Here is a 22,215-nt window from a genome sequence, read left to right on the forward strand (position 1 = left end):
TTTTTTTCCTATGCGAGTAGTCACGACTGTTTAAAATTTCAACGATTCATTGTACATCACCAGCTTACTGTTCATTCTTTGAAGATAAAAATATCTAGTCTCGACAAAGTCGCGGTTGAACACTGTAAAACGATCTACGTACAACCACAATCTTAACCGCGAAAAGTCACACAAAACCCTTCATTACATTTCAATTTCCAAATGGAAGCTTTACAAAACTGGAAATTAACTTTGGAAATTTCGATAGGCCATAAATTTTTGAATTAATTCTGTTTTTACCCCTTGGACTCGTACCCCGATTTCATTTTACCCCCTGAACTCTGAAATGTTGTAGAAGTAATATCAGAACTTAGACACGTGTTACATCTTGATACTTCCGTCAGTATTTGGACGTTAAATTTAACTTTTTGATGACGTGGCAATATTTTTAAGGGTATAAGAGTATTTTCATCTTAAATAATTAAATACATCCATTTATTCTCTCTCCTCTCTCTCTTTCTCTCTATCCTTTTTTCTTCTTTTCTTTTTTTTTTTTCTTTTCTTCTCTGCCTTTTTTTCTTCTTTTCTTCTCCGATGGGAATAAAAGGAAATTCTTTTAAAAATTCCTTTTCCTTCTTCTCTGTTCTTCTTTCTTCTTCACGTGCACTCCTTCTTCACTTCATCTTCTTCACGCGATTCCTGCAAGCAAAACAGAGCAAGAGAAAAAACAATCGGCAACAACACTTCAAGAGCACTCTCCGGCCGGCCAACCACATCACCACCCTCCTCATCTTCTCCATCTCCTTGTCAACCCTCGTTCTTCCTCTTCTTCGCGCGCCACCAGCCGAGCCGGCCACCGAGATCCCGCGCGCGCGCATCCGCCGTGGAGTGTGAGCCACCGCGAGCTAGAGAGGACGCCGATAAATGAGAGGGTGAACGCGAGAGAGTTCAATAACACCAGAAACAAGGTGAGGAATCCGTAAACCCTAGGGCCGCGAATCGCGGCGGTGGATTCGGGTCGCCGCTTCTCCGATGGGAGGTGAGGAAGGAGGCGGTGAGTCCTGGTCGCCGGGTTCCAGATCGCGATGTCCTCGGCGACATTGGAGATGCACAGAAGGCCATTGCAAGAGCCGAGGACCTTAACCTCGTTGCTGTAGCACATGAGAGGGTGAGGAAGCTCCGTCGCGGAAGCGCCGTCGGGTTCGGCGGTGAAGAGGCGGGTGTTCCGGCGGAGGAGGTGGGTGAGGTTCGACCTATTGTCGGAGGATCTGGAGATGTGGAGGGTGATGAATTCGGAGCTGTCGATGAGAGACCGCCATGCTTTCGCGACGGACCTGATTCGGAGGAGGGGCTTCACCGGAAGACGCGCGAGAATGTCGGTGATGACCTCGAACGGAAGGTACGCCATGAAATGTTGCTGTTGTTGAAGCAGAGATTTCTCCGATGGGTTTGAGGATTGGGGGTTTTCGAGGGTTTCATTTTCGCCTTGGTTGTTCATGTGTGTGGTTGCTAGGGTTTCCGAACCGTTCGACAGGTGTTCGGTTTTGTGACCATCCAACAAACGTCTAATAGCTCATCGAAGAAAAAAGGCAAAGAAGAAAAGAAGAAAAAAAGGCAGAGAAGAAAAGAAAAAAAAAAGAAAAGAAGAAAAAAGGAAAGAGAGAGAGAGAGAGAGAGGAGAGAGAATAAATGGATGTATTTAATTATTTAAGATGAAAATACTCTTATACCCTTAAAAATATTGTCACGTCATCAAAAAGTTAAATTTAACGTCCAAATACTGACGGAAGTATCAAGATGTAATACGTGTCTAAGTTCTGATATTATTTCTGCAACATTTCAGAGTTCAGGGGGTAAAATGAAATCGGGGTACGAGTCCAGGGGGTAAAAACAGAATTAATTCTAAATTTTTTGAGTAATAATTTTATAATACAAGAGTTATTTAATTTTTATTATCGTAATGACTTTTATTTGGAATTATTTAATTATAAATAAATATCTACATTCTCTTAAGATATGCTTCGCTTTCATATATATATATATATATATATATATATATATGTATATATATATGAAAAAAATATGTTCGTCGAGGCTTAAAAAGATCATTGTGAACTTTTAACACTTGGTCAATAATACTAGGCTTACTTTATATTTTCATTATATAAGATAAAAAAAAAGAATAATTACACAATATAGTCATTTAAAAACTATGTCATTTAAAAAACAAAAATGTTTTTTCATCAGCGATCAGCAAATGTGGGAGAAGAGGTGAGACCCATTGACATGTGAGTCCCACCTCCTCCCTTACATCAGCGGTCCGCGGAACGCTGATATGAATAGCCAATTTTTTTTTATGATTTTAAATGATTAGCAATATACAAAGTCAAAGTAAGAGTAGAGTGAGTGAAGTAGAGATTGTACTAGACCCAAATAATTATTAATTTATAGGGCTGCACGGCTTTATTCCATATTTCCATTATTCTAGTCTGGGCCGGCCCAAACTCACCGGGGGCTCTAGGCGATTAATATTTTGGGGCCCTATAATACTAATAAAAATTTAAATTTTCAGGGTAAAAATGTAAATTTTTTAGAAAATAGGTTAAAAGTGTAAATTTTTAAAGTAAAAATGTAAATTTTCTTAAAAATAGGCAAAAAAGTGTAAATTTTTGGGGCTCATCTACATATGGGGTCCTAGGCCTGGGCCTAACCCGCCTTAGCCCAAGGCCGGCAGTGATTCTAGTACAAGGTTTTTTATTTACGAGTTTTTTCAAAATTAATTTACGCTTGTTAGGATACGAAAGAGTTAGTTAGAATGACAGATAAATATGCCATCTTGTTATTCAGGAAATGATAATACCAACATACATATGGAGTTCAGAACTTTCGCTGGAATCATATATAGTTTTCATTTCTTATCATTATAGAACTCATCTGGTATTCTTGTTCCCTTAAACACTTTTCTACGGTAGATTGTAGATTAAGGAATAACATGAGCTAAATAATGAGAAAAAAGAAAGGGGAAAAAAGGTGAATTAGCGTGAAGAAAAAGGACTCATCATTTAGGAGAAACATAGCATGTCACAAACAAGAGTCGGAGATTGGAACTTTCGACTTTTAGAGATGATACTGAGTTACATACCACCGATGAGTTACATATTCTGTTCCCAGGTCCGGCCCAACTATAAGGGTGGTAAAACTGTTGCTTTAGGCCCACTCATAAAAAGAGGCAAAAAAAAATTGAAACCCATACAAATTTGAACAAAATAAAATAAAAATTATTGCACTTTTGCAGACATATCAGCCACTGCTACAAGGCAATGCAAACGTGTAAGTGTAAACCAAATTAAAAGGCTAAAAGCTCATTTGCTAGCAAAAGACAACACAATGCCCATTAATTTTTTAAATTTTTTAATCTTTTTTTGTCTACTTTTAATCCTTTAAATTTTCCACAATGCTCTGTATCATTTATTTTTTTTACAAAATGAAACACTACTTCTCCAATTTTTTATTTTTTACTTTTTATTTTTTTTGAAAAAAAAACATTACTTCTCCCATCTTTATAATCACTTTTATGATTTTCACTTATAATTTCTCTTGGTTTTGCCTTTCTTTTTTTCTTTTTTTTCCACTTTATTACTTTACCCCTTACATGTTGTCTTTAAATTAGTATTGTGTGTGTGTGATAAACTGTTGTGCGTTGCCATTTTTTTTATGTGATTTGAATATAAGCAAGGGCTAATTATGTAAGTAAAAAAAAATATGAAATGAGATAATAATACGATTAGAAAAAATAAAATGAAGAGAGTAAAATTTAATTCCTTCTCACAAAGAGTTCTTGTTGATTGTGTAGGAAAAAAAAAGGCCTTAGTTTTGAATTTCGCTTTAGGCCTCGGAATTCATTAAGCCGACCCTGTCTGTTCCCAAGGTGCTTAAAAGACGTATTAACTTGAATATTAGGTCATACCAAAGAGATGATTGTATCAACATATATCATGAAATCAAATGCCGACATGATGATAGAGCCAATGACATAAGTTTTATTTATGTATTTATGAGTTGCGAGAGATAGAGAAAAGAATAGGAAGAAAAATAAAATTTTGAAAACAAAAGGGAAAAAAAAAAGAAAAAAAGAAAAAAAAAAACAAATACATATTGATATTGGTCGATTTTCGAAGCAGAAACAATATTATTCTGGCAATTAAATAATAATAAAATAACGTCCACGTGTCATATCAGGGTTCTTTATTTTGTGGGACCACATATTCTCAGTCGAAGTACCATCCATTGTGCCGTGAAATTCTAACGGATCATTAAACATTGGACTTGAATTCGGAGGACTTGTCTTATCGTAGCTTTCATCATTTTGACTTTTGAATAATTTAATCGGAAGTAATTGACGGTTTTTTTAATATTTTTTATTTATAAGTTAAGTTATTCTTTATTTTGATATTGGGTGAAATTATAATATTATTACACATAATCTATTTTCCTTGACCAGGGAAAAAATTGGCCCCAACCTTCGCATGGACACTAGACAGGATCCAATTCAAGTTTCAACTACCGATAAAATCGTATTTTGGTAACAGCTCTTCCATAAATTCACAAAAAATAAATAAAAGAAGAGATCATGATTCAATAAATTTCTCATTTATTTTGGAATTTAATTTTCCGTATAACAGTTTCTATTATCATCAACAAGCACAAATTAACGCTGATATTTTCCCAACTCAATCAGTCGCTTAATTATGTTTGTTGCAACTCACAATATACATCAAAATATGTAAACATCTTTTTATATATATATATATATATATACCCTAATTTTGAAGATTTGTTTATTCACACGCAGATTAGTTATTTTGGCTTTTTCTGAGAAAAAAAGGATTCATTTAGTTTCGTGCAAGTTTCTCCGACTTACCTCATTCGTGTAATTTCTTCGTCAACTTTATTGTCCTATTACCCATTTGTTCGAATATTTAATCATTTTTGGACTCATTTCCATTTTTGCGGTAACTTTTACTCAGCCTTGTTTTGATCAACAAATCAATCCTAAACCTAAAATAATTTTCCTCTCTTCTCTTGTTATGATCATAATATCAATTTCTCTTGAACTTAATGTTATCAATTCCATTGTAAATCTTCATTGACGTGATTGGCTATACATATATTTTTGTTAGATCACCATGGGCTTTGAAGCTGATCTACGATGCATGATCACGGTGGTGATGATCTCGATCGCGACCATGATCGGAGGATCTGAAGCGTCCGATACGAACAATGTTTACGATCCTTGTTCCGATGCAACAGTCCAGAGATTGGACGGCTTTACTTTCGGACTTGCATTTTCAGCCAAAGAAAACTTCTTCTTCAATCAAACTCAACTATCGCCGTGTGACAAACGGCTTTCGCTATCCGACGGTCGAGCCCAATTGGCAATTTTTAGGCCCAAAGTCGACCAAATCTCTCTTCTCTCCATCGACAGCAATGCCTCCTATACCGTACGTTCCTAGAGCTTAAATTGACGAGATTTCATCTCAAAATTAATTGACAATCAAATAAGTTAAATGTTGTGATTTACACATCTCTACCCATGTCATTTTATTGTTTACTGTAAGATTATATGATTATCCGGCTCATTAGTCACAACTCTTGAGAATTTATAAGGTTTCATTGAAAATCAATAGGTAATTAAAATATTAATCCTAATTGCATTGGCAGTTTGAAACTTTTTTTGTTGTGAGATTACTTGTCGTGTACTCAATTATTTTTTGGGTGAATTCTTGGTCATATTGAAGTTGTATAAGAAACATAATGAATAGTAGTTTGTAATGCTTTAAATTCTATCATATGTCTCACTCAGCATTTATCTTATGTTCCTATTTTTGCTTTTTGCTTCAGAAACTTTACAGTACTAAAGTGTAAAATAGCTTTTCAAACAAATGTTAAATATCAAAGTGATACCTTTTGAGTGTGTGGTTGTTTCAGGCGAGAACCGGGGGTTACATGGTGGCATTTTCCGGACAAAAATACGCAGCGAGATCGCAGCCCATTTTGGTCTCTGATGAAACACACACCATAATAAGTTTCACATTGGTACCAAAAACAATAACCTCTTTTCATAACTGTCATTAAAGTTGTGAGATAAACAAAATATAATTCATTTAAGTCATGAAATTAAGTTTTATTTATTTAAAAGTGTCAAAAATTTGAAAAAAAAAATGATTCAATCGACCAGAATACCTGAATGACTAAGAAAATATAGCGTCTTCGCATATTTTTGGTCAATCGAATCATTTTTGTTTTCCGTCACTTTTTTACCAGTTTGGACAAAAATCCAATTTCATGACTTGTTACAATTTATATTTTTTTCAAAATTCTCTTGAACTTTCACGAATAAAAATTCTATTTTTTTTTTTCAAGGTACTAGAGTTCCAAAGTGGGATTCTTCAAAACCTGCATTGGAAGAAATTCGGGTGCGAAAAGTGCTCGGGGACTGGCGGTGCGTCGGTGTGTCTCAACAACCAAGACTGTGCAGTCCCAAACTCCAAGTGCAAGAACTACGGTGGGGATTCGGACTGCAATTTGAGCCTCCAATTGGTGTTCTCAGGGACCGACATGAACCTCGATGCTCTGAATTCGTGGTACGAGGTCAAGAATCTCCGTCACAACTCGCTCTTCGGCTTGTTCTCCGGCTCAATCATTGGCAACCTGTTCTAAGTTAATCACACACCCCACTTTTGAATCTACTCATAAACCAGTGTTTTTTTAAAAAAAATTCTGTATTTGAGTGGTTTATTGACTTGTAAGACCATCTTAAATAGAGTGCGTCGAATCTCAAATCGGAAAAGATGACATTTTTAAATTTATAACAGAATCGAGACACTTGATATTTCCAATACTTGACACCATTTAAACAGTTTGATTTATCTTCTGACTTAGAACCTAAGCGAAGGTCTTCCAAGTTCCAAGTGAGCAAAACGATTGAATTGTAGCGATGTTTTGTAAGAAATAATTTGATTACAATCTTAGCAACGATATCAATTCAACGAGTTGCATGGCCAGCCCAACTAAAAGGTATTTCAATCTTAAAAGTTTTAACTAATAAGCTAACCTTGACATAATAACCAGTACTTGCACAAAAATCTATACACTTTCTATGTTGTTTTTGAGTTCAACAGAGAAATCCAAAAAGGCGAGTTAATTAATATATAACTCCTTGATGATGACATATTTCTTCTACTTAAATCACCATTGATGTTGACAATCATAATCCTCAAATTCTTCCATCACCAATTACACCACCAAAAAGTGCTTCACTTTCTCACCCTTCTCTTTCGGAACAAACCAAGTCCTCGCCCGTGAGGAAATATTCGTCCGCGGTTGCCTCTGCACCCAAGTTTTCAGCATTTGGCTTAGAGCGACGGGTTTGGATGAGATAGTGCGCAACGGACTTGTATCCCAGCTTTTTCACCTGCAAACAAACCACATTATTTTCATGGACATTCCAAAGACAAGGTATTTTTTTTAGGGTTATTAAGTTATATAGCCACACGGATATAGTGGATTGAGATATAGCCCACTTTTGATTAATTTCTTGTAAATAGCCAAGTAAACTTATTGACAGATTAATAAAAGCCTTATTTAACACAATCAAACATATATTTTAGGTAGTTAATAGACTGCCACGTATGTAAGTTGGCTATTTACAAATTATTTACCAAAGGTTGTCTAATTTACAATTCCTATAGTTTAGTTGGCTTACGTAGCCAATTTTTTGTTTTTTTTATTTATTTAAAAATAGCAGAATGTTCTCTTGTTGTAGTTATAAACTAATAGTCTCTGAACTGTTTTATAAGTATCAATGAACTGTTATATAAGTGTCAATTTGGTGATTAAACTAATTTTATAAAGATAACGGTCCTCAAACTATTGAATTCTAGCATTCATTTTAGTCCATTTTATAAGAAATATTCAAATTTTTTTTTAATGAAATAAAACTAAACAAATTAAGATATAATTACAAACTTGTTCACAATTTTAAAAATTATTATTAAAACATAATCAATCTTACTCTAACAATCTAAATAGATTAACTTTTGTCATTCGTATTCAAGGTTAGCTTATAATTTAACTTGTCATTCTTTTTAATTATAAAATTAATAAGTTATAAACAACTATTCAACCTTTTTTTTAGGAAAATCCAACTAAACAAATTAAAATATATTTACAAACTTAAATACCCCCATCCACAATTTTAAAAATTATCATTACAACACAACCAATCTAACTCTTGACAATCTAAAAAGCATATTTGGTTATGCGTATTCAAGCTTAGCTTATAATTTAATTTGTCATTTTTTTATTATAAATTATCAAGTTATACAAGTTGACCAAGTGTGTGCTAAAATGCTATAAAACCAATTGTTTAACTTGAGAGGACCATTATGTTCAGAAATTAGTTTTGGGACCGAATTTCCACTCATGTAATTTTGTTACGAACTATGTGCACTAAAAATCCTTGATATAACTCTAGGCTTTGAAGTGGTCCTAGCAAAGGAGAGAGAGAGAGAGAGAGAGAGAGAGAGAGAGAGAGAGAGAGAGAGACCTTCCTATAGATTAAGCCGGTGGGCATCCACCCTTTTGCCTTGCGACACAAACTACAGTTGCAAATATCCCGACACACCGGACAAATCCAGTCATAGTTCTTGTTTGCCTCTACAACATTTTCTCCGTATCTAACACCAAAGCAAAATTGTCTTAAAATTATGAACAAACAAACAACTATACGTGACCGATTGAGACAAACAAAACGAAACAGCCTTGTATGATCACCTCGTATAGAGGCAGTCTCCGCAGAACTGTCCTTGGACCATGTTGCATTTTGCACAACTGGTATGCAGGCCCAGAGTCTTTTGCCTGCAAAAGAAAGCAACCAAGTGTCTCCTCTCTAATAAGTAGATTTAGCAGCGTTATAAATCAAATATAAACATCTCATATAAAGTTTACATTAGTAGCTAAATGTTAAGTCCCCATTTTGAATGCTGAACTCGGCATAAAATTCCTTTTTCTTTAAAGCTAAAGGAGAACATTGTAGGATCCTAGATTCACACATGGACAACTTGAAGAAACCGAAAAGGTCATTCCTTTCTACTTTGTTTAGTACTTTCGTTTCAGTAATTCTTAATTGCTCATTAGGTTTCATATAGTGCTCTACCATTACGATTCTGTGAAGCTTAAATTATCACGTTGGTTTCAATGCATACAAAAAATCGCATCTATGACACCAATGAAGTTCAAGAAGACAGAGATTATGACAAAAAAACAAAAATGTAATACCTGCACTGATGGCAAGTCTCGCCATTGTTGTCATCATAAATTCGCTTCCCATCTTCGCCGTGACCGTCAACGGCCATAGTCCAAACGACTTTCGAGTCTCCCAAAAGCCTCTCGTGCGCTTCTGTGTAAATCTCCGGCTTCAGACCTTCTCTCAGCCGAATCTCCAAGTCCTCCGGCGATTCTCTCGCCTTTCCTTTGGGGCGGTATTCAACGTAACTCACCGGAGTCATAGTCTTCAATCTATCCCCAAATATATACATAAAAATACAGATTATTATTTTTTATACTCGAGAAACAAACAGAAAACAACAAAGGACCTTTTTTTATAACGATTTTTCACCTGGAAGATCGTCTCGTAGAGCTAGGGGGTGCTATAACCGAGGTTTTCTCGGCCGAAGAGCGAGAACGGGGTTTCCGTGAAACGGCGTCGGATTTTAGGTTGAGCGAGAGATCGAAAATCCCGAGCTTTTCCATTCTCTCTTTGTTTTCTCTGATCGTTCGGTCCCTAGACTCCTCGTATCCTAAGGGTTCGGTTTTGGCTTCGCCTCCATTGTTGGCCTCTCGAGTTCTCTTTCTCCGACTCGCCATTGCCGAAGAAAACAGTCTGACTGAGCTTTAGAGAGAGAACAATACAACGCGACTTTATATATTGCTGATTGGCAAATCGGTAAACGACGCGTGTCTGGGCTTACCGTAGAAATACTTTATGTTGTTCTTTTTGTCTTTTAATTTTGTGGATTCGCGCCAAAAATTGTAACATTTTGTCGCACGGCCTTGGCGAAAGAAAGTTGGAAAGTGCAAACAAAAAAAAGAAGTCCACGGTGGTGGTGAGTCAAAATATTTAGGGAAAAGAAAAAAAATTACCCAAAAAATTGTAATATATATATATATATATATATACACGGTTAATTATTTAAATTCTTAGTAAATATATCGTGTAGAAATACCGATATTATTTAAAATTTGGACAATTTGGCATTTGATCGTTTTCCAACCTAAAGATCATAAAGAATTTGACCGAGTAGGATATGAGGTGACGAAGAGATACGAAATCTGGAGGTTGAGATAAATTAAAGAGAAGATGACGAGTTTTAGGTTTAGATTAAATGAACATTTGCCACTTATAGTAAATATAGAAGAGTAAGTTTGATAATAAAAAAAAGGTCTATTCTTTCGATGATTTCATTTTGACTTAGGTCTATTTTGACTCTTTGTTCTTTGTACTAAAATATTGTTCGCATATATTAATGAGTGTTTTATTCAATTTCTAATTAAAAGTCCGTGTAATTAAAAAAAAAAAAAAGGTTACAATGATTCTATCTCGAATGTTAGACAATTATCTATGCTTCTATTACAATAGCAGTACAAAATTAAAAAAATATATATATCTCATAAAATGATTTCTTAAGAATATACTAAAAACATACATTTCGGACGATTATTGATTGATTTCATATTGTAATACATTTATAAATATTTTATCTTAAATTTATATGATCGTTGATCTTTTTTCTTATCAAATCTCAATGACGTGTAATTTGTTTGCGCATCAGTGCATTGTACCCTGGAAGATGCAGTTTTCTCTGCACACAACAGTTGGCTCACGCCATATATAATTCTCTTCTTTTTTTTTGGCTTGCTCTAAGTAATATATCTTTTTTTCTTTTTTCTTCTCTTTTCATTCGTCGTAGAATTGCGTGTTCCTTGGTATCGTTTTCTCCCAAGTCAGGCAAATAACACCGTCTTACGTTTTCTCGTTTTTTCTTCTTCCCCAATATCAAAGTATCAGAGTTTCAAACCATAAAAAAACTTCTAACCGGAAGAACAATGCCACCGACATTTTTGACATGATAGTCGTTTTTGGATTCTGTACCTATACGCTATAGCATATCAACTGATATACGTATCTCCGTAATTTGAACTACATTTTCTCTCTGACAGTATATCTCATTTCTATAATTGTTTTCGTGTAACTTCAATACCACGTAAAATCAACAGACCATAAGATAACCCAAGATAATCTTGGACGACGTTTAACCATTTCCAACACGCAAGTCTAATCAGCGTAGTATTTAAATCTTTGGCTCGTGGTTTTTCTGTTGAAAGTTTCTTGTAATTAAAACCCTGAGTAATCTGATGAATGGAATGAAATATACAACTAGAAGCTTCTGTACACACCTGTATAATTCTTATCTACATTTGTACAGTTAAAAATGATGGAAGGACTTCCACAAAATGTTCCCGGACCATATTTTTCTTGCTTATCTACGAAATAATAAAAGAACTGCACAAACGCCAAGTTCAATAAGGACCACGCAAATCTGGAAAAATTACCAACTACTGACCCAAAAAGCGGTTGAGATCAAAGAAGAAAAAAAACATACTATTTACCATCCTTCCTATACAGGTTGATGAATACGCATCTTTTCGTGCACGTCCAGAACAAGATTCCGCAACTCAGGGAAAACGGAGATCAGCCCCAGCTCGAGAATCGCGTATCCGAGTTGCTTCACACAGATCGTAGACTGCAAATTTTACAATGTAAACACATGTACCGCAAAAAAAAAAAAAAAAAAAATGATGGATTTGAATGGATAACACAAGTCAGAGAGATAAACCTGAGTGAAGTAATAAATGTCTTTTGCGCAGCGCTTGTACTGTTTAGGACCGATCAAGCTCACCAATGTTGTGGGAGCTCCGTCTGAGGGGAAGGAAAAAGAAAGACTGATGGCTCAAATAAATTTACAAAAAAAAAAACTCCGCTACATTATGTTTACTGGCACTATGCAGATCATAAATACACAATAAAGAGTCGAATAAAAATGGGAAGAGATCGGGTATGTCGGTGATACACTCACCGAGAAGCATTTTCTTGACATCACTTGCCCGTCGAGCAGCTTCAAGCTGTTGCTCAAACGATGCTGGTTTAGAAACCTTGCTAGCACTCAATTGTTTTGCAGCTTGAAAAGATTTTAGATCACTATCCGTATCATCGTTGCTCTGTGCATTTCCAACTTTAAGGAAGAATATTCCATCAGGCCACAGAACCTGAGAGACATACACAAACATACTTAGGAAGAAAATAATAAAATCACATGGGGATAAGCTGAAAGAAGAATGCACAGAGGACCACATTTGAGAACAAGGTGTGAAAGAAAAACTTGTAATAATTAAATGCTGGTTGTTTATAATTACAAAACGAAAAATTAAAGGACACAAGTCCTATGGTTCGGTACTTACATCTTGAACCCACCGAATCCCTTGAGCAATTGTCTCTTCTCTACGGAGCAATTGAATCTGCCGCAACAACCAATCGTCAATAGCATCGTCCATTACTAAGTGTAATATTTGTTTGGACATCCAAAAGACTTGTCGCCTGAGGAACCACAAATAGACAATAGTCAAAGGCCAATAAATGTGCAAATTAAGCATATTCACAAAGTGCTTGTCATGATCTTGGATGCAAAAATGGAACTGGAGGATTAAACTCTGCTGAAGGTTTAATGTTGGAGAAAATATTAGACACTCGTCTGAATCCCAAAGGAGGTGGAAATATACCATTATGACATTTGATAAAAACTTTAGATAATGGGCTTACGAAATAAATATAGAAAAGAAGAAGATGGGAAGTGGATGGTTAAAGCCACAAAATACAAAAGGAAAGTCGAGATGAAGCTGGAGAATGGCGAGCAATAAAAACGAATGTGTAATCCTGTGAGAGCATATGATAACAGAAGTCCAGATAAAACTAACCTGTGAGAGCGGTTGATAACAGAAGTCCAGATAAAACTAACTAGTATAAGTTAAAAACATGTAATTGAATGATATGATCCCCTACTGAGGACAAGATAGGTAGCATCTCCACCCATACTAAAAAGGGAATGGGTTTGAGAAGCGAACGAGTCTATTATGAAAATCATATGATCCTATTTTATTCAATCCTAAAGACTATATATCCTCACCTTAGCCAGCCTCTTCTCTTGAGCTGAAATATCTTATCCACAAGATTCAACAAAGGTACACTCACATTAGGTGGAGTCCACTGCAGAAAAAGTAAATTGTCACTTGTGAAAACGTAAGACAGTCAAAGTGTTCGAATAATTTCAATGTAAATAAATCAGTACTTAGTTCCATTCAGCAGAATAATGAATTAATAAGTGAATCGATGAAGATTTTGAGAAATGAAAACCATGGATCCATAACAATGTATGTGTAACTTCTTAAGGGAATATTAGGTGCTTATGATACAATTATCAAACTGGTTAGTTCTTCTGACATCAGCCATTACAGTAAACTCCAATGTATATAATTGCTGCAACTGTATCTCTACCTAATCTTAGTAATGAAAAATTCGGCATGTTTTTATATATTACTTTAGAATAGAGCCTAATAATACTAACATTATAAACTCGTCAGCATCCATTTATTCATTTCATATCGGTTGCATCAGCTGCTTTGAATTACAGATAAGGTGAACACTTCACACAGCGGATATAGAAACAAACTAAGATATGTAGGGTGAGAACAAGGAAAATCTGAGAAATACCTCAGGTGGCATTCCAATTGGATCCTCAAATTGATCAGAGGTTACTGGAAATTTCAGTGCAGGGAATCCAGCTTGGCCAATTTCAGATTTTGTTGAAAACGCATCTTTGTCCTCCAAACCTAACTTCACTGGATTTTTAATAACCCGAGGGGGATAATCTTTTGAGCTCAGTTCATTGTCTGAGTGCCATCCATTTGCATGAGCTGTAGATCGAACATCTTCAAGGTCGAGAGATTTATCATTATCACCTTCTTCGTTGTCTGTAATGCTGCTTGCGGTTTCTCCGGTATCTTGCCTAGACATGTACTTGCTCGCTTCTGCGCTCAAGGACAAGTTACGATACAGAGTTGATGATGTACCTTCATCAGAAGGGGAAGTTGAGCCAACAACTTTACGCATTAAGCCATCTGAAACACCTTTAAACTGGCGTACGATGTCATCAACAGCATCATCCACATTTACTGCAAGAGTAAAAAAAAAGAATTGACATTGAGGCATTCAAACATGGCATGTGAAAAATGAATCTTGTACAAATGGTGTTAGCTGATAACAGTAAGATGACCATGGGATAGAGTTCGTAGAAAAAAAAAATATCTCTGTTTCAGTTGATGGGAGTAAAAACAGAAGCTCCATTTTCACTCGAAAGCTCCTATTTAAAATGTCACCGGGGACGTAAATATAAGTACTATCTAATAAAAGCAAAGATGAGCATATTTTTTTTTTTTTTAATTCAGTAGTATGTGAGCCTGCCAGATTAATACAAATTTAAGCCAATTACACTGTTGGGAAGACTAGTAAATGATGAAGCAGAATCATGTACCTGCCAAGGTTCTCATCACCGAGGAAGATTTTCCAAAAGAATAACTCTTCAAAAAAGAGACAGAAAATTGTTAGAAAATCAAATCAACTTTCCAGCTTTCCAGTTCTAAAATTTTCAGTTATTAACTCTTGGTACTTAAAGAGACATGTAGATTGACAAATAAAATGAAAGTAAAAAGGAATTGGAAATGCGCTAATAAGAAAAAAAAATCATGTTGAACTTTGAAACCCCCCAATTATACATTTATGGAAAATGGATACCTTTGACGAAACACTTAAGAAATCCCACACTTCGTGTTGTTCCGCAACATTGGCTATTGACAAGAGATCCTGAGAAGACTAGCATTAAAAAAAAACAGCAAAAAAGAATATAGTCGGAGAGGCTATTTGCAGAATGAATTCACATACTTGTAAAAATTTATCAAGCTGGATGCAGCGCTGATGAACAAAAGCATCCTCTGTGCTCGATGAGAATATTCTTTTAGGGGGTAAATGTAATGTATAGTTTGGATACTCTTTAAGACACCGGTGTAGTCTCTCGAAATTTCTATACCTGAAGCCAAGAGAAAAAAGAACTGAGATATGATGATACTAAGAAAATTTGACCACAGAAGGAAAGTATCCAAGAAACAATTTCTGCTTCTCATCCTATGATCCTTTATTCCGACAAACCAGTGCCACTAATAAAATTAATTTTCCAAATAAAAATCTAATTTCCGTACTTCCCAATCCCACTAACACTAATCTCAATGTTGTTCTCAGCTCTCATCTGTCATCCCATCTCACTTACAGGTGTTCTAATTTTCTTTTTCTTTTTCTTTTTAATTTATCCCGGGGTCAATTCAGACACCAAGTCCTAGAAAATTACTATGAAAAACATTTTAGATCGAAGACTGCTTTAGTGTACTGAAAGCCTTGGGAATATCAATCATCGACGGTCAACTGTGAGGCATCAAGCACCCCTGACAGATTAATTCTATTAAGTTCACTTGGCGATATCATTATCAATAACAATCTATTTAACTTTTACTTAATTATTTTTATAGTTTTTGGTATCATAATAGAGTACGGAGTTAAACTACTCTCTTCATTAAAGACATCTATTAGAGTTCAAGTGATTAAAAATATAGGTTGTGTTGTTTGTTATGAGAAAGCTGATGTGTTACTCAGACCATCGTTTACATAAAGCAATGTTTGCAAAATAAAACAAGGTACCTTCGTTTCACAAACCATGTCCGGCCTTCTGCATCTGTCACAGCTATTGAGTACACTGCAAAAGATTTTGAACTGAGTTTTTCAAAATATGCTCCCATTACCTGTATAGATATGAAGATAAGGAGAAACTTAGTTTCAGAAAGAAAAATAAATAAGTTATATGGTAGGACTCCATAGGCTATAATGTATCAAACCATGTACCCCTAGGCTCTATTTTATCAGCTAAATCTGAACATCTGTACATTTTAACTTCATAGCTTACCAGAAATACAAATATAGTACGGCTTTGATTTAATAATAATATGTTGTGAAAATATGCTCACCCGGCACTTGAGCTTGGGAGCTTGTTGCTCAACTTTTGCAACCATTACATCTGAAGCGCTCTTACCACTGTATTGTTCACTGCGTTTGCCAAAGTTGGGAGTGTAGAACTCAGAAATGATAGGCCCTCCTCCACCTTCTGTGAATGCTCTTTTTGCACCAGAATCAATTTTCAAATCAGATGTGCTGTTGGATCTCTTAAGCCGGCTTTTGTTTCCACCAGAAGCCACATTATAACTACCCTCTAATGCACCACCTGGACCTATTCGTTCATCAAATGATTCTTGGTTAATAACCTCTGAGTATTGCATCGCAATTTTTGTTCCATCTCTCAGCTGAGTATCGGAGCTTGTCCCCCACGTAAGTCTAAGAGGAAGCCCCTCTTCCTTTATGGTTGAAACTTCTGATCTGTCAACCGATGTTTCCTTTCCCAACCTCTTAGGCGGGAGAGCACTATTTGAACTAGAACCCTTTGCAATAGGATCCTTAGCCTTTTTTATTATACTCTTGTTCTCTTTCTTCTTATAATTCCTCCCTTTTGTCCACATGTTTTCAAGATTTTCGGGAGTAAGAACTTCAGTTCTTCTTTGGGTGGCGGCTTCTAGCATCCGTGCCCAATCAGGAGGACGAGGTTGTGAAACATCTTCAAGGACTTCTTTCTGATTATGAGTTGTAGCCAATTCCATATCTTTCCCGGAATTCATGGACGAATTTTTCCTTGACCCCGAGTCATGATCCTTTGATGTCCCTACAGTTGACTGATCACCTCCTAGGCTCGTGATGCTATCATCTTGAATAGCCAGTAAAACATATTCAATCAACTCATTGATATACCTGGAATAGAAAAATACGCCTCATAAGCCGTTACAAAAGAAAGACAAATACGACTATTTCCTTCACTATGGGGCCACGCATCACATCACAAGGATAGTCAATTGTAACATCTAATTTCATCACCTGGTATCCGCCTTGCTAAAAAAATAAATTGCAGAAAAATTATGTATTTTGATAGTTCCTATCTGACATCTTATGGCAAAAGCTGAGTGGACTTAAGAAGCAAGACAAGAGACAAAATTAGCTAAGATGAATATTCAAGAACATACCCAGGGCTTGCGAAGTTTACAACAGGTTGCATTACCAAGCATGTTAATAGTTCTCTGGAAATAGATCGAATCACGGGACACTGAGCTTCTCGTGGTCTTAGCACCACAGTCAGCAGCCCGCCCATTAGACGCTGTAAAACCTGTATGGAAACACAAAGCATTAACTACAATACAGATATAATGGATACGAAAAGCAAAATAAGCCTCCATCAGAACGCTCCACTCACACCTTGTACTCACTCTCAGGTGATATCAATGCAGGATGAAGCTCCTTAGAAGCCAATAAATGGTGTTTTAACCTTTCATCTCTCTCCTCCGAAGACAATGTGCCCATTACATCAGCACCTATGATAGCCTGGTATCGTCTGAAGAGGTCCAAATGATCTCCAACTAGATCAATCACATCCCTAAAACATTAAACACAATCTACTCTGTTATTGAGCCAATGGTATGGTTCTCAAATACATGCGAATTCTTCTAGCAAAGCAAAATTGACGTACCGTGTCAACAAGTCGACGAGGTTTACCTCTTTAACTCTTCCACACACTTCACCGAGAGCATCCATGATTATTGCATGTATTTGCTCGGGGAACTCCTTATCGGGTGTGATTTCTCCGTACCACAAATCCACAACGAAGTCCTTCAAAATTTGGCTTATAAAATCATCTATTGCAGCCTCCACAACTGGAGAATCGACTTTTCGTTTCCATTTCTGAGGAGCGGGTGCAGAGTTAAGGCGCGAATCATTCACAGAAAGCTGTTTCTTCTCCAAGTGAGCTAGATACGATTTCGGAGAAACTGGCCTGACTTTTCGACGAAACTCTACCTCTTTAAAAAGAGTTCGAAGAGCGCATACCAATAGAATCGACATGGGTAGATTCATCCACATTGATTTACTCGTATCTAAAACAAGGATAAACGAATTAGAACTACAAGACATCACTGATTGACCACATTTTCAAAATTGTATACTAATATTATCCTAAACATTTCCAAATCTTGGCTCAATCTTCAATTCGGAGCTTGGAATTCATAAAATTGATATCATTAGAACCTGAACTAGAAACAAAGCTAATTAGAGTGGTGATAAGAAAACCTTCGAAACAGACCTAACTACTAATTAGCATTTAGCAAGTATGTTCCATTCAGAAACAAGAAAATGTAATTAGCCAAGAAAACCAAGATTCTAAAAAGGCGATGCTAGCACTTGCATCGAATTCAGACAAATACGAAAACCTAAGAACAAAGATAGAAAATCTCCACAAGGAGGAAATAACGAACTCCTCTAAAGACCAAAATACAATAACCGAACAGGAAAAAAAAAAGACTCACGAGAGAGAATATATGAGACCGCGAATATACACAGAGCCCACCAAACCGTCCGAAGCTTAGCCTCCTCGATAAGATCCTTCACTGTCTCCATAGCCTATGATTCTCCGCCGCAAAAGAGAAAATAATAAATCCTCGGAAAAAGAATGAATCTCCGACCTCGAATTTATCAAAAAATAGAAGTTCGCATCAATTCAAAATCGTCGAACATCATCGACGTTGAAATCGCAAAAAAGACTTCTAATTTTCGTCAGAAACAACTGGTTAGGGTTCAGTCGATCACCGCGAAATAGACAGGGATTTCGTTTTCTTATTTTCTCTTTCTTTAATTATTAGAATTACTGATTATTCTCTCTCTCGTCGAGCTTGTCTTAATTGCAATTTGCAAATGCAATTTAATTCAATTCTTTTTTCTTTCCTCTTTTTTTAATTTTTTAGCTTTAGTGGAGTGGACATTACGTGGGAAAAAGCGAGGAGGGAATCGTGTCGTTTGACGGTATTTGGGGCTTCAACGAGCTCATAAAACAGACAGCTCTCACTCATAACACGTTTGCCACGTCAGCAGCGTTCGGATATACGAAAAAAGTTGCAATTTCGTCCACTTCTCAATGAAGACAATTAAACATGAACAATAGTTTTGCCAGCCATATTTCTATTTTTCTATTGAAGGGAAGTTGCAATTAAGGGAAGGAAACAAAAAATATCCGAATGGCAATTTAGGAACCAGAATAATCAAGAAATCTCTTATACATGTACATCTTGTAAATCAAGATAGCATAAAATCATACATTAGCATTTAAATAGAATTATATATTCTAAGGTAAACTATCTCATTATTACTTTTATTATTAAATATAACTTTTCTTTTTGTTGGAGAAAACCTTAAAATAGACAACATTGAATTCAGTTTACGCATGAAGTTAATTTCTAATTGATTAAATAGTTTTTACTCATTCATGAGAGAAAAATTCATTTCTCTCAATTAGCGTTTAATTTTAAATAAACGAAATATGCTATTCAGTTATACATTTTATTTCAAATTTTTTAACAAAAATAAAATACGTTATCTAGCTAAACTTTTTTTTTTTAGGTTTTTTCGTTCACTCTTAAATTAAAAAACTCTAAAGTCAGCACATTCAATCCCCAAATGCTCGATTTTTTTAATAAGAAAAAACACTATTTTTATTCATTCATACGCGAAAAATCCGCTAATAGTACATTATTATTATTATATATATATATATATATATATATATATAAAAAGTATATATATAAAGTAGATAATGATTGTCTAGACTTAGAATACTGTTCATTCTATAACACATTTTTTAATAGAAAAATGTCTCAAACAAATTTAAATTCATTCTTTCAAACTTAAATATTTTTTTAATATATTTTAAAATATTTATTCTTTCAATTTAAAATATATTAATTATTCCGTCGCGTACGGAACATACTATTTGTATTTAAATATAAGAAGGATTTTCTTTAAACCAACATTGTTTCTTCAATATCATTAATCATCTCATTAATAGAAAAGCAAAACAATTAATCATCTAATCAATAGAAAAGCAAAACAAAGTAAAACTTCACATATGTATAATAATGTATTGATGTGTTGAGGGGTCTCTTGATAAAGAAAGTTTCCAAATCATCAATGCATCGTGTCTATAATAATCACATGCACACCTTGGAACGTGCCCAAAACCTGGCCATGGTTGACGAGCTTATGATTTTGTTCAAAACAACTGGCCATTAATAAAATAAAGAAAGAAACAAATTGGATTGGTAGTTTCATAAAATAATAGTAATGATATCCTGATAATAATAAAACACTTCAAATAGGAACGTACGAAAAACAATATAGTTAATAGAATTTTGATTACGCTATCAAACTGCTCGCGGTATGGCATATTTTTGTTACCTAGATTTGGTGACACATTAACTATGATTCTCAATAGTAATCCGGACAATTGGCACTACTATTCTTTGTCTTCTTCCTAATCACTGAAAATTTTGTATATATAAAAGTGAAAGAATGGAAATATCTACTTTCGATCGTAGATTCATTTGAGTCGTTTGATATTAATCCAATGGTTCATATGTATTTTTTTTTAAATAGTATTGGAAAGAACTGAACTGGAATTGGAAATGGCATTTTCGCACCTCACATTTAACTGAAATTTTTACTTTCAATTACCACGAAATTATATTGATCTCATATCCTCCAAGATTTCAAAGAAAAATATATTCGCCGCCACTCTTCCCCTGCGGCTAGGTGCGGGCAGTGGGCGCTGCCAGCCTGTCACTCGCGCCTTCGGCTCTGAGGTGAAGACATAAATAATGAAACATTTAGGTTTTGATCTATGCAGACTGAATAAGCATATTCTTCATGATCATCGGACCGAGGTTTAGTGGATCTTTTCATCAACAACCATTGGTTTTTCTGAAAAAACTTTATGTGTGCTCGATTCATATTGTGCTCATCAATCTTCCTCTTGTCGAAAACATGCACAAATCGTACGATCATCGGAACTTAGTGTTAGTTTCACTTCGGCTTAAGTTTGAGGTGTTCTATGTACTAATGTGTTATTCTTCTGTATTGATTAGTTTTGTTACCCAATTTTAATGGAAAATTTGTGAAATTTCAAAAAGATAAATATAAAATACCACGAAATTGAAACTTCCATGAAACTGGAATATTGACCTGATTAACACTTGGTTGACGTCTCTAGACTACATATTCATATTTAAAAAAAAAATCATAAAAAAGGTTTTATTTTATTTTTAATAGTATGTTTGACAAAATTCATACTAATAATAAATATGCATTATTCATTGGCTATCACCTGTTTCAATATATGTCCACAACTTTTTAATTGAGATTTTGTTAATTTTCCATTGAGAAATTGGTTCAATTTACTTCTCATCAATGTTTAAAAATTATAAACTTGTCACAATTTTTTTAAATGACAAATTTCATCAATATTATTGTTGTGGTGCGAATTTCGACAATTTATCGGTAAGTCAATGTTGACTTTTTTTATATGTAATTGATGAATTTCAATTGTTTTACAAAAAATGATTATAAAATAATGATTATCGATTGACCGTTTTAAAAAAAATAATATTTGTGTTTATTTTATGTGTACTTCATTTCTTTTGTTAAGCGAAATTTTCATTGTTGTGACCTAATTTTTTTTTGTTTTGGTGTTAACTGCAATTTTTGCTCGTATGAAATAAATTATATTTTCCGATCGAATGCTCGAAATTATTTAAGAGTCCACATATTGTCAAACAATTGAACAATTATCCTTATGGCGAATGAAAACACACAAATACATGCACGCACGCACGTGCACACATATGTGTATATATATATATATATATATATATATATATATATATATATATATATATATTAGTTAGTAATATATATCGTATATAGTTAGAGCATCTTTAATGGTGCAAAAAAAAAAAAAAGACTTGTTAGCAATTATGAAAAGTTTAAGCTATTAGCTTAACAATTGGTGCACATTTTAGCTATTTGTTTGGTAGAGCAAA

The 22,215-nt window shown here is 34.8% G+C and overlaps 4 protein-coding genes across 4 annotated transcripts; 1 reads left to right on the forward strand and 3 right to left on the reverse strand.

The window, feature by feature from the left end:
• Positions 1-617: 617 nt before the first annotated feature.
• On the reverse strand, positions 618-1,553 carry LOC149387811 (F-box protein CPR1-like). The gene has a single exon (XM_089623150.1). The coding sequence runs from the start codon at positions 1,475-1,477 to the stop codon at positions 767-769; it is 711 nt and encodes a 236-aa protein (XP_089479276.1). The 5' UTR covers positions 1,478-1,553; the 3' UTR covers positions 618-766.
• Positions 1,554-5,164: 3,611 nt separating this feature from the next.
• On the forward strand, positions 5,165-6,734 carry LOC149387812 (CSL zinc finger domain-containing protein). The gene is made up of 3 exons (XM_089623149.1): positions 5,165-5,480; positions 5,968-6,075; positions 6,403-6,734. The coding sequence occupies exons 1-3, from the start codon at positions 5,166-5,168 to the stop codon at positions 6,697-6,699; spliced, it is 720 nt and encodes a 239-aa protein (XP_089479275.1). The 5' UTR covers position 5,165; the 3' UTR covers positions 6,700-6,734.
• Positions 6,735-7,026: 292 nt separating this feature from the next.
• Positions 7,027-9,915, reverse strand: LOC149387813 (uncharacterized). Its single transcript, XM_089623148.1, has 5 exons — positions 9,659-9,915; positions 9,319-9,558; positions 8,815-8,898; positions 8,588-8,717; positions 7,027-7,453 (listed from the first exon to the last, which is right to left on the reverse strand). Exons 1-5 carry the CDS (start codon positions 9,904-9,906, stop codon positions 7,304-7,306), a joined length of 852 nt encoding a protein of 283 aa, XP_089479274.1. The 5' UTR covers positions 9,907-9,915; the 3' UTR covers positions 7,027-7,303.
• Positions 9,916-11,452: 1,537 nt separating this feature from the next.
• On the reverse strand, positions 11,453-19,076 carry LOC149387814 (phox domain-containing protein). The gene is made up of 15 exons (XM_089623145.1): positions 18,655-19,076; positions 17,823-18,225; positions 17,552-17,729; positions 17,323-17,462; positions 16,222-17,053; positions 15,899-15,999; positions 15,092-15,236; positions 14,945-15,013; positions 14,685-14,730; positions 13,865-14,325; positions 13,281-13,360; positions 12,559-12,694; positions 12,177-12,366; positions 11,937-12,019; positions 11,453-11,843 (listed from the first exon to the last, which is right to left on the reverse strand). Exons 1-15 carry the CDS (start codon positions 18,743-18,745, stop codon positions 11,718-11,720), a joined length of 3,081 nt encoding a protein of 1,026 aa, XP_089479271.1. The 5' UTR covers positions 18,746-19,076; the 3' UTR covers positions 11,453-11,717.
• Positions 19,077-22,215: the final 3,139 nt, after the last annotated feature.

Source organism: Urtica dioica, chromosome 8, assembly GCF_054948205.1.
Source record: "Urtica dioica subsp. dioica isolate 48M chromosome 8, U.dioica_male_clone48M_v1_H2, whole genome shotgun sequence".
Taxonomy (NCBI): domain Eukaryota; kingdom Viridiplantae; phylum Streptophyta; class Magnoliopsida; order Rosales; family Urticaceae; genus Urtica; species Urtica dioica.

Coding starts and splice junctions, on each gene's coding strand:
- LOC149387814 (XM_089623145.1), bottom strand. CDS start 18,745: ATGGAGACAGTGAAGGATCTTATCGAGGAGGCTAAGCTTCGGACGGTT. Junction 12,020..12,176: donor TGTCAAGAAAATGCTTCTCG/GTGAGTGTATCA, acceptor CCTTCCCCTCAG/ACGGAGCTCCCACAACATTG. Junction 11,844..11,936: donor ACATTTATTACTTCACTCAG/GTTTATCTCTCT, acceptor TAAAATTTGCAG/TCTACGATCTGTGTGAAGCA.
- LOC149387811 (XM_089623150.1), bottom strand. CDS start 1,477: ATGAACAACCAAGGCGAAAATGAAACCCTCGAAAACCCCCAATCCTCA.
- LOC149387812 (XM_089623149.1), top strand. CDS start 5,166: ATGGGCTTTGAAGCTGATCTACGATGCATGATCACGGTGGTGATGATC. Junction 5,481..5,967: donor ACAGCAATGCCTCCTATACC/GTACGTTCCTAG, acceptor TGGTTGTTTCAG/GCGAGAACCGGGGGTTACAT. Junction 6,076..6,402: donor CCATAATAAGTTTCACATTG/GTACCAAAAACA, acceptor TTTTTTTTCAAG/GTACTAGAGTTCCAAAGTGG.
- LOC149387813 (XM_089623148.1), bottom strand. CDS start 9,906: ATGGCGAGTCGGAGAAAGAGAACTCGAGAGGCCAACAATGGAGGCGAA. Junction 9,559..9,658: donor TCTACGAGACGATCTTCCAG/GTGAAAAATCGT, acceptor ATTTGGGGATAG/ATTGAAGACTATGACTCCGG. Junction 8,899..9,318: donor GAGACTTGCCATCAGTGCAG/GTATTACATTTT, acceptor TTTCTTTTGCAG/GCAAAAGACTCTGGGCCTGC.